Source organism: Halyomorpha halys, unplaced genomic scaffold, assembly GCF_000696795.3.
Source record: "Halyomorpha halys isolate HHAL.00 unplaced genomic scaffold, Hhal_1.1 Scaffold59.1, whole genome shotgun sequence".
Lineage (NCBI taxonomy): Eukaryota > Metazoa > Arthropoda > Insecta > Hemiptera > Pentatomidae > Halyomorpha > Halyomorpha halys.
This window is the reverse complement of record NW_027109400.1, coordinates 1021078-1034301: the sequence shown is the minus strand read 5'-3', so window position 1 is coordinate 1034301 and position 13224 is coordinate 1021078. Positions and strand designations below refer to the sequence as shown.

Sequence of the window (13224 nt, the reverse complement as noted above, 5' to 3'; positions counted from 1 at the left end):
TAGCAAACATGGTGAGAAAATATTGTCATTCCTGTATACCCAGTAATATTACAAAGCAAAAGTGAATTGTATAGTTTATAAGTGACAACACACACAATTTATTATATATATTAAAAAAATTATATATATTTTGAGGATGCTTTATGTAAGTAATACATTTTTTTTTCTGAAAACAATCTCAAAGAGAGTAAGTTTACCCTTATATCTCTAAACACTACTGAAACCCAGTGAGCTGTCAGAAGAGCAGCATAGCTGAATTTCACACAGCGAATGCTCCTAAGGATTGGTTCCCAGGAAGCGTAATTAAATTATAGGCATAATTACTAAGTATGAAGTTATCATTCACTATTAGCTTAGTTAGAAAATTGATTACTTTGCCGGACCATAAAAGAACTCCATATATTTTCTAAGTATTGATTTTATTTTAACTATATTTTGTAACCCATGATGGTAAATGATTTTCTGCTGGTAGTAATGCCAAGTTGACATTCTGTCTTTTATTTTTCTTGACAACATGAACGGTATTTTTCAATGGTTTTCTAGATATTTCAGAGCAGGAAGATTCAGGTAAATTAGGATGTAACATTTCAATGTCATTCATTTTATTTTTCTTAGTAGAATATATTTGTATACTTATATTCACAGGGTGTTCCAATTTTCTACCATGTTTCACACTGGAATTCTGAATACAAAAAATGGATTTAAAACCAAATGTGAGAATATAATCAAAAATAAATTAATTGAAATGTTATTGCATAAAAAATATTAGGAATATTTTCATGAAAATATTGGGAGGTGTCCCGTCACAAGTCAAATATTTTACATAATGAAAGAGTATGCATTAGCTGTATTAGATATATAGAGCCTTTTGGTGGTTGATTAAACTCTATGATAAAATTCAATCAACTATGTTCTGATTGTTGATATTTAGTGTATTTTTTCAAAAACTTTTTCTCATAAACCTTCAAAACCTAATTATGTCAAAAACAGTAAATGTTCCTTTTGAAAAAATCATCACTTTCAAGTTGTAATTTATTTTTTGGCGATAGTATTATTGATATGAGATTATTGAAGTTTAAAAATAGTAATTGAATATGGTTCACTGGTTATTGAATTATGAGTATTGATATATTTTTTCCACGCTAGATTATTTTAATTATTCCGGCTAAACTATTGATTCATGTAAATTGGCATGATAAATATAAAATGATTATATTATAAACTCTTCTTATCATCATTCAAGAATACAAAATCAAATGGCCAGGACAGAGCTCCCAAGTTAAATCTTTTTCAGAATAAATAATTTGATAATGACCCATTCCATTGCTTTGTTTAAAACATAGGAAAAGAGATGAAAAAACCTTTTGGAATCAGGCTTTTGAAAGTTTCTGAATCAGATATAAATTGGAAATTCAAATATGTATAGAGTATTTCCTTTCTTATCAAGATATTAAACTAATCCATGTAGTTAATAGAATCATAAGCCTGATGTAAAGCCAGATATCTGCAGCTTTGTTTTATAAATTACTTTGTGTAATTTATACATATTTCGTTAGTAATTGATCTTTGATTGTAAATATTGTTTCAATAAAACTAATATGACTGATTGAGCATTTGGCTCTAATAATAAACAAAATAAAATGCCAGTTTAATTCTGATTTCGACAGTTATGATAGGCCAAGATAATAAATCTTAAACTACTTACTTAATTAAGATAAAAATTGTAGCCAATAGCTCCTTCTGTTCTAATTAAAATTCATACGAGCATGAATCTCAATAAATAAATATAACCTAAGGAATGTATCCCAACAAAATAGAAATCCTTTATTTCATGTTCAGAATAAAATAATTAATCTTGTTTAGTTTCTGTTACTACATATTACTATTACATAATAAACTATGATGATATTAATTGAAATGATCAAATTAAAAAAAAAAACTCATACCACAGAAAGTTGAAAATACATTGTTATAGAAGGAAGAATATAGCTTAAAGAAAGAACAAGAGGAACAATCTAAACAATAAATCATTTTAACATCAGCGAGTTATTACACAATAACAATTAGTAGAGTTAATTTTTTTTTCTTTCTTTCAGAAATTGAGTCAATTATGAAATATCAAATTAAATATTCAAATATTTCTTACTTTTGCTCTGCCAACTTTAACTTCCTTCCTCAATTCTTTTATTATATCATCTTTGAATTGGGTCTGTTTATCTGAGTGGAGTAATTTCTCTTCCAACTCCTTTATGTCATCTTTTAGCCTACGAATTTCATCATGCTTGTCAGCTATTTCAGCAGTTAATGCTTCCTGCACATCCTACCAAAATAAAATTATAAAGTGCATGAGTTTTAATTCTTGGCTTACAGAATCTAAACTAGAGATTACCTAACACATTGAAGCTCATGATAAAATATGAAATGAACATTTTTTGTTGTTTAATTTATTGATTTTTGAGAAGTCAGATGAAGGTTTCATATGAATATAATCAACTTATTTTATTTTGGAACTAATATTCCTAAAAAAATTATGATCATTTATGTTGGGAATTTTATTGAGAAAATATTACAGTAGACTCTCCCTGTACTATCAAGGGATACTACAAATCATTGCTTTATCAGAAAAAATATATTAGTAAATTAGTAGGGTTTCGGAAAGAGTGGGTATTATAATGAAGGATGAACTTTTTAGAAAGGTGAAGGAATATTGAATTCACAGATATTAGCAGTTTTATATAAATTCAAGCACTGGAAACTGGATCCTGATACAAGTTTATGCTCCAGAAAACGAAGGATGATATCCAGGAGTTAGCTATGATGCTTGACTGCAGGGTGAAGCAGACATCTATCAATCTAATAGTCTAAGAAAAGTAGAAAAAGTTTTGTTGTAGTAATAATTAAAAATGTAGTCACTTCCCAGTTTTTTGTTATTCTACTTTAACTATCCACATTATCACTCCATCCCAAAGAATGGGATATGGGAGACAACGAGCAGAAAAACGAACACCTTTATCACTTCGCCAGAACTAACATTTTCATCACTTCCTGCCAGAACTAACATCTCCATTGCTTCCCACCAGAGAACAACATCCATGTTTGTTCCAAGACTGTATTATGTTGATTTATTGATTGAATTGTAAATAGTTTAATTCTTTAATGTATAAATCATGTTAATTTTATCATAATTGTAAATATATTATTTTAATACATAAACATGAACAAAAGAATATACTGAGTCACAGTAAATCATGTTATATTTAATCCTCAGTTATATTTAATTGGAGTGAGAAGCATCTAACACAAATTCCTCGACAAGAGCTAAGAACACTAACATGCCAAGGAGCCAGATGGAAGATATTTTTGCATAACTAGAGAGTTCAAACAAGATGACAGTTTCAGCCCTTTGCTATCCATAACATACATGGATGAAATATTGCAGATAGGAATCTGCAGAAATCAAACCTACAGGATGTTCTTAGAGAGAAGAAATCCACTTCCTATCGTTCTTAAGCTGTTTCTACATGTAGATGATACTGGTCTCACTGCTTGATGAAGAAAAATGACAGTGATGGAACAGTACAAAGAGCATCTTACAGAAGTATGCTTGTAAACACTAGCAAAAGTAAGATTCTAAAGAGATGAAGAGTCTAGAAAGATGTTCAGATTTGTAATAGTGTGATTGGGAAAAGAGTAACATCTTTAAGGTGGTGTGTTACGCACTTCCCTACACTGATAGGCATTAAAGGGTGAAACGATAGAAGCAGAAGTAGAAGCTACTCAAATAAAGAGGAAGTAGCCCAGTCCAGAAATAAATTAAGACAATGGCTAACCACCATTTACAGCAACATAAGTTGTCATCTTAGGAGCTACTAAATCAATACTCATATGTTAAGGAATGAATTTATGTTTTCCATCATTTTTAATTTTTTGTTTTTAATCTAGGGTTAAAAGTCTGTGCTAATCACAAAAACAAATAAAAGAGAGTTTATGGTATGCAATTCCACTACATCTGGTAAGAATCAATATTATGATTATATGTAATATATAGATTTTAAAATTATTATCAACTAATGTTAACTTCTTGCGAAGTTCCATGAAAGAGAAATAATAATGATAATATGAAGGTGACAGTCGGTGGTACAGTCAAAAAGGAACAAAATAGTTAACAACTATTTTTTGTTTCTTCTTGACCGCACCCCCGACCATCTCCTTCATACTTTGAAAATTTTTTAAATATTTATTATTTTATTTTTCAAAGTATGAAGGAGACAGTCGGTGGTACAGTCAAAAAGGAACAAAATAGTTAACAACTATTTTTTGTTTCTTCTTGACCGCACCCCCGACCATCTCCTTCATACTTTGAAAAATAAAATAATAAATAAAATTACATTAAAAAGTTCAAATTACAATTATTGATCCTCAGAGGGTCCTTTGGAAAATATTTATTTATGAAAGAAATATATTATTTTGACTTTATTATAAAGATAATACAATAAATACAATTACTAATAAATAATACAAAACAAAAAAGTTATTACCTTCAATTTAAATTTAAGGCTATCAATATCATTTTCGTCATTATTTTTTCTATTCTTAAAATATATCTTAGAGGAAGCATCTTTGCAATAGTTTTTCTGAAATAGATAAAAACATATTATTTTTAGTTCTTTATAACAATAATGTTAGGTGATCATGGACAAAATTACCTTTCTATTAGTTTGTTTCATTCTCTTCCCATATTAATTTTCTATTCACTGTTACAAATACTATTCATTTACGAGGAGAGAAGATAATGCTAATAAATAAATTTTATTGACCATCAGAACCTCTATTATAGAAAACATTATTTTTTAACAATAGTCGGGCATAAAATTTCATTGGATAAAACGTTTCTTACATTAATTCTATCTTTTTATTTCAAAGAAAAAATATTTCACAATTTCAAATGGAAATATAATTCCAATTACAAACAAACTTTGTTGTAATATAATGTAGGACTGTACATAATAAAATTATAAATTAATTCATCTAGATATATATTTTTCAAAATACTCATTTCATGGTTACAAATTGTAAATTAATTAAATCAGGATTGATAAATCAGACGCTACAAAACCTCGTGGTTGAGTGTGATCTTGAACAAATTACTTCGCTCAACCCCAAAACCTTCATGAGTATAACCTTCATATGGTACAGGCTATATTTAAAACTTTCCAGATATTATTATTCGAGATGATGTATTCGATAACTAGTCAATTTCACTTTCAAATTTATAATTTTTTTTTAATCATCACAAAGTAAAATGATTTTTTCAAAAAATAGTTATATAAAATGCGATTTAATTAAAGTTGGCTGGTTTTCGAACACATTCCAACTCTGGAACAGTGGGTAGTGGGCAATCATAATTATACTCATGATGTCATTATTGACTTTGTTATTAATGAGGGTAGACCAGTAGTGGCTAACTTGGTCACCACTAGCAAGTATAGCAAATAGTTCAACAGACCTCAACTAGGTTACTAGTGGACAAGCCATATCATCCACACAATGTTAAAAAAACTCAATTTTGTATATAACTTTATTAGTTGTACAACTTGTATATATTTTTCTGTAAATAGTTTATGCATTACTTTTACTAATACTAAAGAGACAAGGCCGAAATTAACTGATCTACATGAAATAGATTAAGGTAATATAAATGCCTCCCAGCATCATTTTCAGTTATGAATGGTTCACCTTGCCAGACCAAGAGAACAGGATTAATTGGCACTGCAGATCTCTTCCAATATTCCCATTTCTGTAGGGCAATTCCCTGTCATTAACTTACTTGGGAACATATGAATATTTAATTTAATCTTAACAGACCTCAACTATTTTTGTGAGTGGACGAGCCTCATCGTCTCCATAATGTTGAAGAAAATCATTTTTGTAAACAACATTATTAGATAGAGAACTTGTAGATATTTTTCTGTAAAAAAGTTATGGATTACTTTTAGTAATAATTTTTATCAAACTCCATTAACTTATACTTTTCATCTTATAATTTTTTTTCTATAATCTGGCTATCTAGCAGTATATTAAACATCTTTATTACTGTGATATTTTCAACCCATAAAAAATATTTCTCCTCTTTCCACTTTTAGTTAGTTATCAATTCTTTTCATAGTTCATCTTCATTCAGTTAATTATTTCGAAAAAACAAAACTGAGGGTCTTTAGGGGAACCATTTTCAAGATTTCATGAATACCAGTTAAATATTTCAAATAAACAAAATTTATTACACATAAGTAATTTCAGTTTTTACGATTTTTAATTTTTGAGCTAGGCTGTTCACACACTCACATACCTAGATAATTTTGTATGACCTTGTTTTTTGGACTCAGAGGACCTTAAGATGCGTATTTCTGTCAAAAACTTGGATTCCAAATTTCTCATGATTGCAATACTTACCTATACATAAGTGAAATTGAAAAAATTAAATTCTATTACTAATTCATGCCTCATGTCTAACTTGAAAATCAGATGAAAAATGGACCCATATCAGAACGACAAGTGGTTGTGGGACAGAACATAATAAGAAAAATCCAGTATATAATAAGTTGGATATAGTTTCAAAAAATTATATTATCAAAAAATGATCATCGCAGCCATTTAGATCTTACTTTCTTTCTTGGTGCTATACTTATTTTTTATCAGGATTTTCTTCAGAACACCTTATAAACTTCAAAGTAAGATCCGACAATAATAGTTCACTTTCTCCTTCAAATGCCTTTCATATACTATCATATATGAGGTAGAGCATATTTCTATTAAATTAGAGGAGAGTTTTCTCATAATCATTTTTTAAAGCCTAGAGCATAAATTATACATAATATATTTATATTTCAAAAATAAATAAATCCAAAGTACTAATAAAATAAATTAGTTTTCCATCAATTTTGTTTGAGTGAATGAAACTATTAAAGATAATCAATATATGGATTAAATAAATTGAGTGAAAACAAAGTATATAAGTGGATTTTATCATTTATTGGACTGTTTCTGAGTTGAGTGTACATTAAACAAAAACGTTAAAAGCGATCTTCACAAATTTCTTCAGCACAATATTTTTCTCTTGATAGTGCATCTAAGATTCTTAGGAAAAATGATAAATCAATTAGAAACATTATAAATATAAGTATATTCACCTTTTAGCATATACAATACATGTTACAAAACCAAAACAATCATTTGTTAATTTTTTTGTTTTAAATATTTTTTAATTTAGATGTTTATTCTATTCTCAGATATCAAAATGAAATTTAACATTAATACCTCATGTTAAATTTAACAAGTGTTTCCTCTTCACTGATCAAAAATTGTGGAATATAAAAACAAATTAACAGATTTTTTTAATTAATAAATAATTGTTGTCAACTAAATAACTTCTGCACAAAAAATGTATTTTCTATTGATTTAGAATCACATTAAACAGTACCTTACTTTAGCAGCTTACCTTAATATGATTTGCCCATCCAATGTTTCACTTTCACTATAGTTTTTCACAATATTAGAACATGCATTTGTAGACAATTATCACCTTAAATGTGTTCTTCCAATTGAAATATTTTAATTGGAAAATAGTATTAAAAATTGGAACATTTGATGTGTGGCAAGATGGAACCTGACTGGACTGAACCAGACCACGGGAAACCCAAATACTTAATTTAAACGGATTAGGTGACACTGAGATGAGATTGGACTATGTAGGTCTTGGGCTGCTTTCTTAAACTGGGTATGAATATAATCGGGCCAGGTCTACTCCCTTTTTCATCACTTAACTCTTGCATCAAATTTAAGTTTTTAAAAATCAATTGAGCACTATTTATGGAAGAATATTATTTATCTTAGAGGAGTTTCTTGTTTACCACTCTAACTCATCTTCCTTTTAAGTTGTATGAGGTTCACAAAGTAGTCCTATCAGATGCTGAACCTCGCATCTCCTTTAAGTTTAGTCAGAAGCAGACCAAATGCATCAAGTTTGGCCTTGTTTTGAAGTTAAGGCCCTCAATAGTCAACTAAATATTAGCTTTCTATTTAAACACCCTGAACGAACAAACAAAATAAAAATCAAACTGATAATCAGTAATATTACAAGTGATTACTATTGATATTTGATTTTGATCAGTTATACATTGAGTAATAAATTTAATTTATCAATAACAAGATATTTCTTTACTCAAGTTTCTACCTAGTTATTTCCATGAGGCTGAGCAAACCCTTTTTTCAATCCTAAATCTTATTGAAAAAACATTCAAGGCTGCCAGGGATCAAACCAATGTCCCAATGGTTTGCAAAGATCAACATTACAGCCATTATGTACAGTAATACATTTTAATAATTTACATGGAATAAAAAATAATAAGAAGAAATGAATTCATGATTATCAATCAACTAAATTAAAATTATGTACAGTAACAATTAAGTAATTCATCTCAGTAATTGATTATTCTTTTAATAATGATATACAAATGATGTTTTTTTAAACAATTAAAACATAAAAATTACCTGATCATGAACTCCAAGAGATTTTATGCTATCTAACTGTCTTTCATACTTCTTCAATAAAATGTTTTTTCTTTCAATCTCACAACCCAAAACTGAAGCTTTTTCCTTCCATTGCCTTTCTATTCCACTTCAAAATAAATAAGATGTTATTAGAGATAATAAGACAATTATTGATAAAATAAGGTGATACACTAGACTAGCTAAATGAAACTGGTTTAACTATTTTTTTTTTTAAATATTACAAAAAAATAAATTGTATTTTTCTATTACTGCTAATTAATACACTGATTTAATATAAAACCAGACCATGGAGTCAGGTTAAGTTCCATAAAATTTCAAAAATTTTATCACGAGCAAATCAAATGACCAACACAGTTCTATAAAACTTGACCTCATTAGTCTACATAGGATATTTATGTGATAAGGTAAGAAAGTACTTCAGGAAACAGGGATCAGGAGATAAATAAAAACATCAATAATCTACCTAATGAGACAATTGATTCTTAAAAGAGTTTCGCAGTAATAACTAATATACCATTATTCCAATTGGTTTTCAAATATTTTCTAGAAAATTTTACTATATATTAAAAGTTAAAATTTGTTATCATTTAATTAAATAATCATATCAATATCATCATAAGATTATGAATGATAGTTCTTAAACTTACTTTGTATACTGTCTTAACTGAAAAAAAAAAAAAAAAAATTAATAATAACATCAAAACTGCAAGAAGTTTAAAATATAAATGAATAATAAAAATACCTGTGATAGTTCACATTTTAATTTTTCTTCTTCATTTTTATGAATTATAATTTCGAAATCTTTTTTTTCGATCTCCTCTTGTAGATATTTTATTCTACACCGGAATAAATCTATGCTGGAATATCAGAACAAAATAAGATTTTTTTTTGTGACATTTACAATATAGCTCAATAGCAGAAGAAAAAGTACAATGTATTATAGTAGTAATAAACAAGATATCTTAACCATTTGTGATTAGGGAAGATTTATAACACATACTTATACCTAATAAAACAAACTTTAAAATTGTTAACAAACTTTAAATGTAATGGTTTGAAGAAAACTATTAAAGCTAATATTATTTTAAAAATTTTAATTATCAAAGGGTCAAAAACTGTTTTAATAGAAGAAAATGAAACAAACTTCCAAATAATTACCTTTTAGAGGCATCACCAGGAGACTGTTGCTATAAAATAAAACACTTATTAATAAATTGAAATGAAATTATAATTCAGGGGAATAAGAAGCTCAGAAATCAAGTTTGCTACATTTTTAGGAAGGTATTCTAGCCATAATTGTTTAGCATAACTTTGTCAGAAGTAAATAACATTAAAAAATGGTTGAATAAATAATTGTTCATGGGTATTTAAAAACAATATCTATTTTTAATTTTAGAAATTTAAAAAACAAAATTTTTTTAAAAAATTAGAATTTGCAAAATTATTATCCTTCCCACAGTTCTTTATGGATGCGAGACGCGGCCACTTATACTAAAGGATGAACAGCGCCTTAAGGTCACTTAAAGTTTTCGAAAATAAAGTATTATATAAAATATTCGGACTGAAATAGGATGAATTAATCAGAGAATTTAGAAGGCTAAACAACGCTACATTAATGGAACTGCACCCGGGTAAATATAATTCAGGTTATAGCATTGAGGCGTATAAGATGGGTGTCTAAGGTTGTACGGCTTAATAACAAGCTGGTCCCTAAAATGTTAGTAAACACTGTACCGATGGGTAAATGTCCAAAGGGTAAACCGAAACGTAAATGGGAGGATTGTGTTAAAACTGTTAAAATTTAGTTTTTCTATACCTATTTGATTTAGTTAAAACTGATTTAGTAGAATTGGGTTTCAAAGGGCGTCACTGGAGGGATGTATATGGAGAACGATTGGTGGTATTGGCATCAAACCTTCGGGTTCATTAGGCCTTTATCATTATTATTATTATTTAATTTTATAAATAATCTTTTTCTTATTAGAGGCAGTTTTATTCATTTTATAGACCACCACTGTTTTTATATCACAAACTTTTTCAATGGCTTCTCATTCCTTCACCTTGATAATCAGAGACATTACCTTCCTCAAGCAATGGATAGTTTCAGTAGGACAAATAATGATCCCCAAAAGCTAATTTAATCTGAAGTATTAAATGAAGTTAAAGGACCCAAACTTTAAAACTAAAAAATGCATTGACAGCGAGATTATCAATGTCACACAAAAAGGCTTACCATAGAAAACAGAGCAGTTTCAAGGAAACAAATTTGTTCTTCATATTCTTTCAATCTGTAATGATAAGGAGTTAAACTTTTGAAAGAAACAAATTAGAAAATTTATTAAACAATAGAAACAAATGAATTACCTTTGCTGATCTACGTTTAAAGCATAATTTGCCTAGAAACAAAATAAATAATGAAATTAAATGAAAGATTATATTGTTGTTCTGAGATAAACTGTCCCCTAAAAAGCTTAAAACTGCATAAGAATAATTAATGTCAAGTAAGGTTAGACATACACATTTTAATCAAAAGCGCACCACAATAAATAAAAATTAACTTTTGCCAAAAGATTAATAATATAAAAAGTAAAGAAATCGTGTGATAGTAGATGGAATAGTAAACAGTCTTATATATTATGCTTTTTAAAATTGGTTTCAATGTTTAGGGTGTAAGTTAGAAAGTAAGTTAGAAAGACTCTGACCATTATTTTTTAAATTTATTCTTACAGGTGGGAACACCAAGGAAAACAAATAGGAAATTATCTTGCCTTCAAAGAGCAAGATACAGCCACCTTTACTCAGTATAAAAGAGAATCTTTGAACCCCTTAGATAAAATCAAAAAATAATTAATTAATGAATTTATTGATCAACTAAAATATCATTGGTTAAATTCAGGAAAATACTTTACATAAATCTTTAAAAACTTGACAGACTTGCAATATTTAAACCAGATTGCAAAAATAAAACTAATAGGATAACAAATTTTAATAGCAGGAATTTTTCAAATGTGTTTATAATCAGTGACAATTTTTTCCTCAAAAAAATCTTTTTAAGATTTCATACTTGATGGTGTTCCATGTTGAGTATAAATTCAAGTTATAGTTATCAGTACCTTCTTTCAATGTTAGTCAAAAGAAAATTTTTTATCATTAGTAAGATTAAAAAGAGGTATCAAACTGATACAAACTGCAGTTTGAATTTAAATTTCTCAAATTAATGTTTAAAGTATGGTGACTACCATTGAAATGGTTTTACAGAGTTCACTCAACATTTTAAAATATCCTACCAAACTCCATCCGTGAATCAATAATTAAAATTTCAGCTGAGGATAGTGAGAGGACGGTATAAAATTGGTTTGAATAGATCCAAAGAAAAGAGCAAGCAGCCGACAGTAGTTTATGTATTTTTTTCCAGTACGAAGTGGGAAATGATATAGTACTTAGTGAATGATATAACAAAAAGATCATAAAAATAAAATTTTACACATGACCAGGAAACCTGAAACTTCACAACTTTAATCTCACTTATATTATCATGAAATACTAACATTTTATTATATAAATTATCTTATTGTGAAAATGTGATATTATTTGTAGACGTAAAATAAATACACACAAAAAAAAACAACTTAATACTAAATAATTTCAATTTATATGGGTTCATTAAGGGGGCAACGGTAGCAGTGTGGCAACGCGCCTGTCTACCAACCCACGGTTGTGAGTTTGAGTCCCTGGCCCTACCCAGGTTTTTTTTTTTCAAGCATAACATTATGCAATACTCACTCACAGCCTCCCCGGACATAATAATAATAATAGTAATAATAATGGGTTCATTACAAAAGGATGTACTGTTAAAGACCAAGGTTATGTTAAAAACAAGAATTAATTTCAAACTTAGATTTAAAAATGAATGGTAATGAATAAAACATAAGGTTCATTATAAGAATATGAACTTACTTCTTCCAGTTCATTTTGAATTTTACCCTTTTTATGGCTTAATTCCCGTTGATTTTGCTCTAGTATACTTCTGAGAGATTGTATTTCCTTGTTTAGTTCCTCAACCCTGGAATCAGTAATTCTATGACAGTAATGACAAAAGAAAAAGTCTATCGATAAAAATTTAAAATAAATTATAAATGGTCATTGTAGCTGTATATGATGTAGGGCATTTGAGGTCCCAGAACGTGCTCCCCACGCAACTAAGGCTGTCCAAGGCAAGTGCCCCCGTTTTTTTCTAAATATCCCAAGTGAGAAGTCACATTTGGTAAAATCCTTTACCAAATTTTACACCTAGGTAGGTGACCACCTCGCTTGGAAGTATTCTCATATTTTCAATAATTACATTTATAGGATGGGCTCTATCCATTTTACCTTTTAGCAGCTAGCCTGAGTTTTTGTAAAAGCCATCTTTAATTTATGATTAAATTTAATGGCACAAGTTGCAGGGTGTTTCAAACCTCTGCAGTTGCTGGAGTACATTAGGCCACCAGATTCTGTCAAATGTGGAGGGTATGTCAAAATGTCCGTATCAGGAGGGTATACCATGGTGCGTCTCACTCGCTTTTTCTTCATTCAACTTACCCAGTGCTACTCAATAGGGAATAACAGAGATTTTTTGTGGACTCTTCTATGACAAATTTGTCCCAGGTTTCTGTC

General features: G+C 28.6%; 1 protein-coding gene across 15 annotated transcripts in view; it reads right to left on the bottom strand.

Annotated features, from left to right (window-relative positions):
* The window catches only part of LOC106692531 (putative leucine-rich repeat-containing protein DDB_G0290503), a 115778-nt gene that overhangs the window by 70044 nt on the left and 32510 nt on the right, over positions 1–13224 (bottom strand). For 14 of the 15 annotated variants that reach the window (XM_014438514.2, XM_067047590.1, XM_014438518.2 and 11 more), the window contains 9 exons: positions 12526–12631; positions 10933–10964; positions 10802–10856; positions 9727–9755; positions 9311–9425; positions 9216–9232; positions 8548–8674; positions 4539–4634; positions 2147–2320 (listed from right to left, as the gene is read on the bottom strand). In XM_014438514.2, coding sequence (XP_014294000.1) covers positions 2147–2320; positions 4539–4634; positions 8548–8674; positions 9216–9232; positions 9311–9425; positions 9727–9755; positions 10802–10856; positions 10933–10964; positions 12526–12631 — 751 coding nt within the window. The remainder of the gene's footprint in view (positions 1–2146; positions 2321–4538; positions 4635–8547; positions 8675–9215; positions 9233–9310; positions 9426–9726; positions 9756–10801; positions 10857–10932; positions 10965–12525; positions 12632–13224) is intronic. The other variant, XM_014438526.2, reaches the window with a different exon arrangement.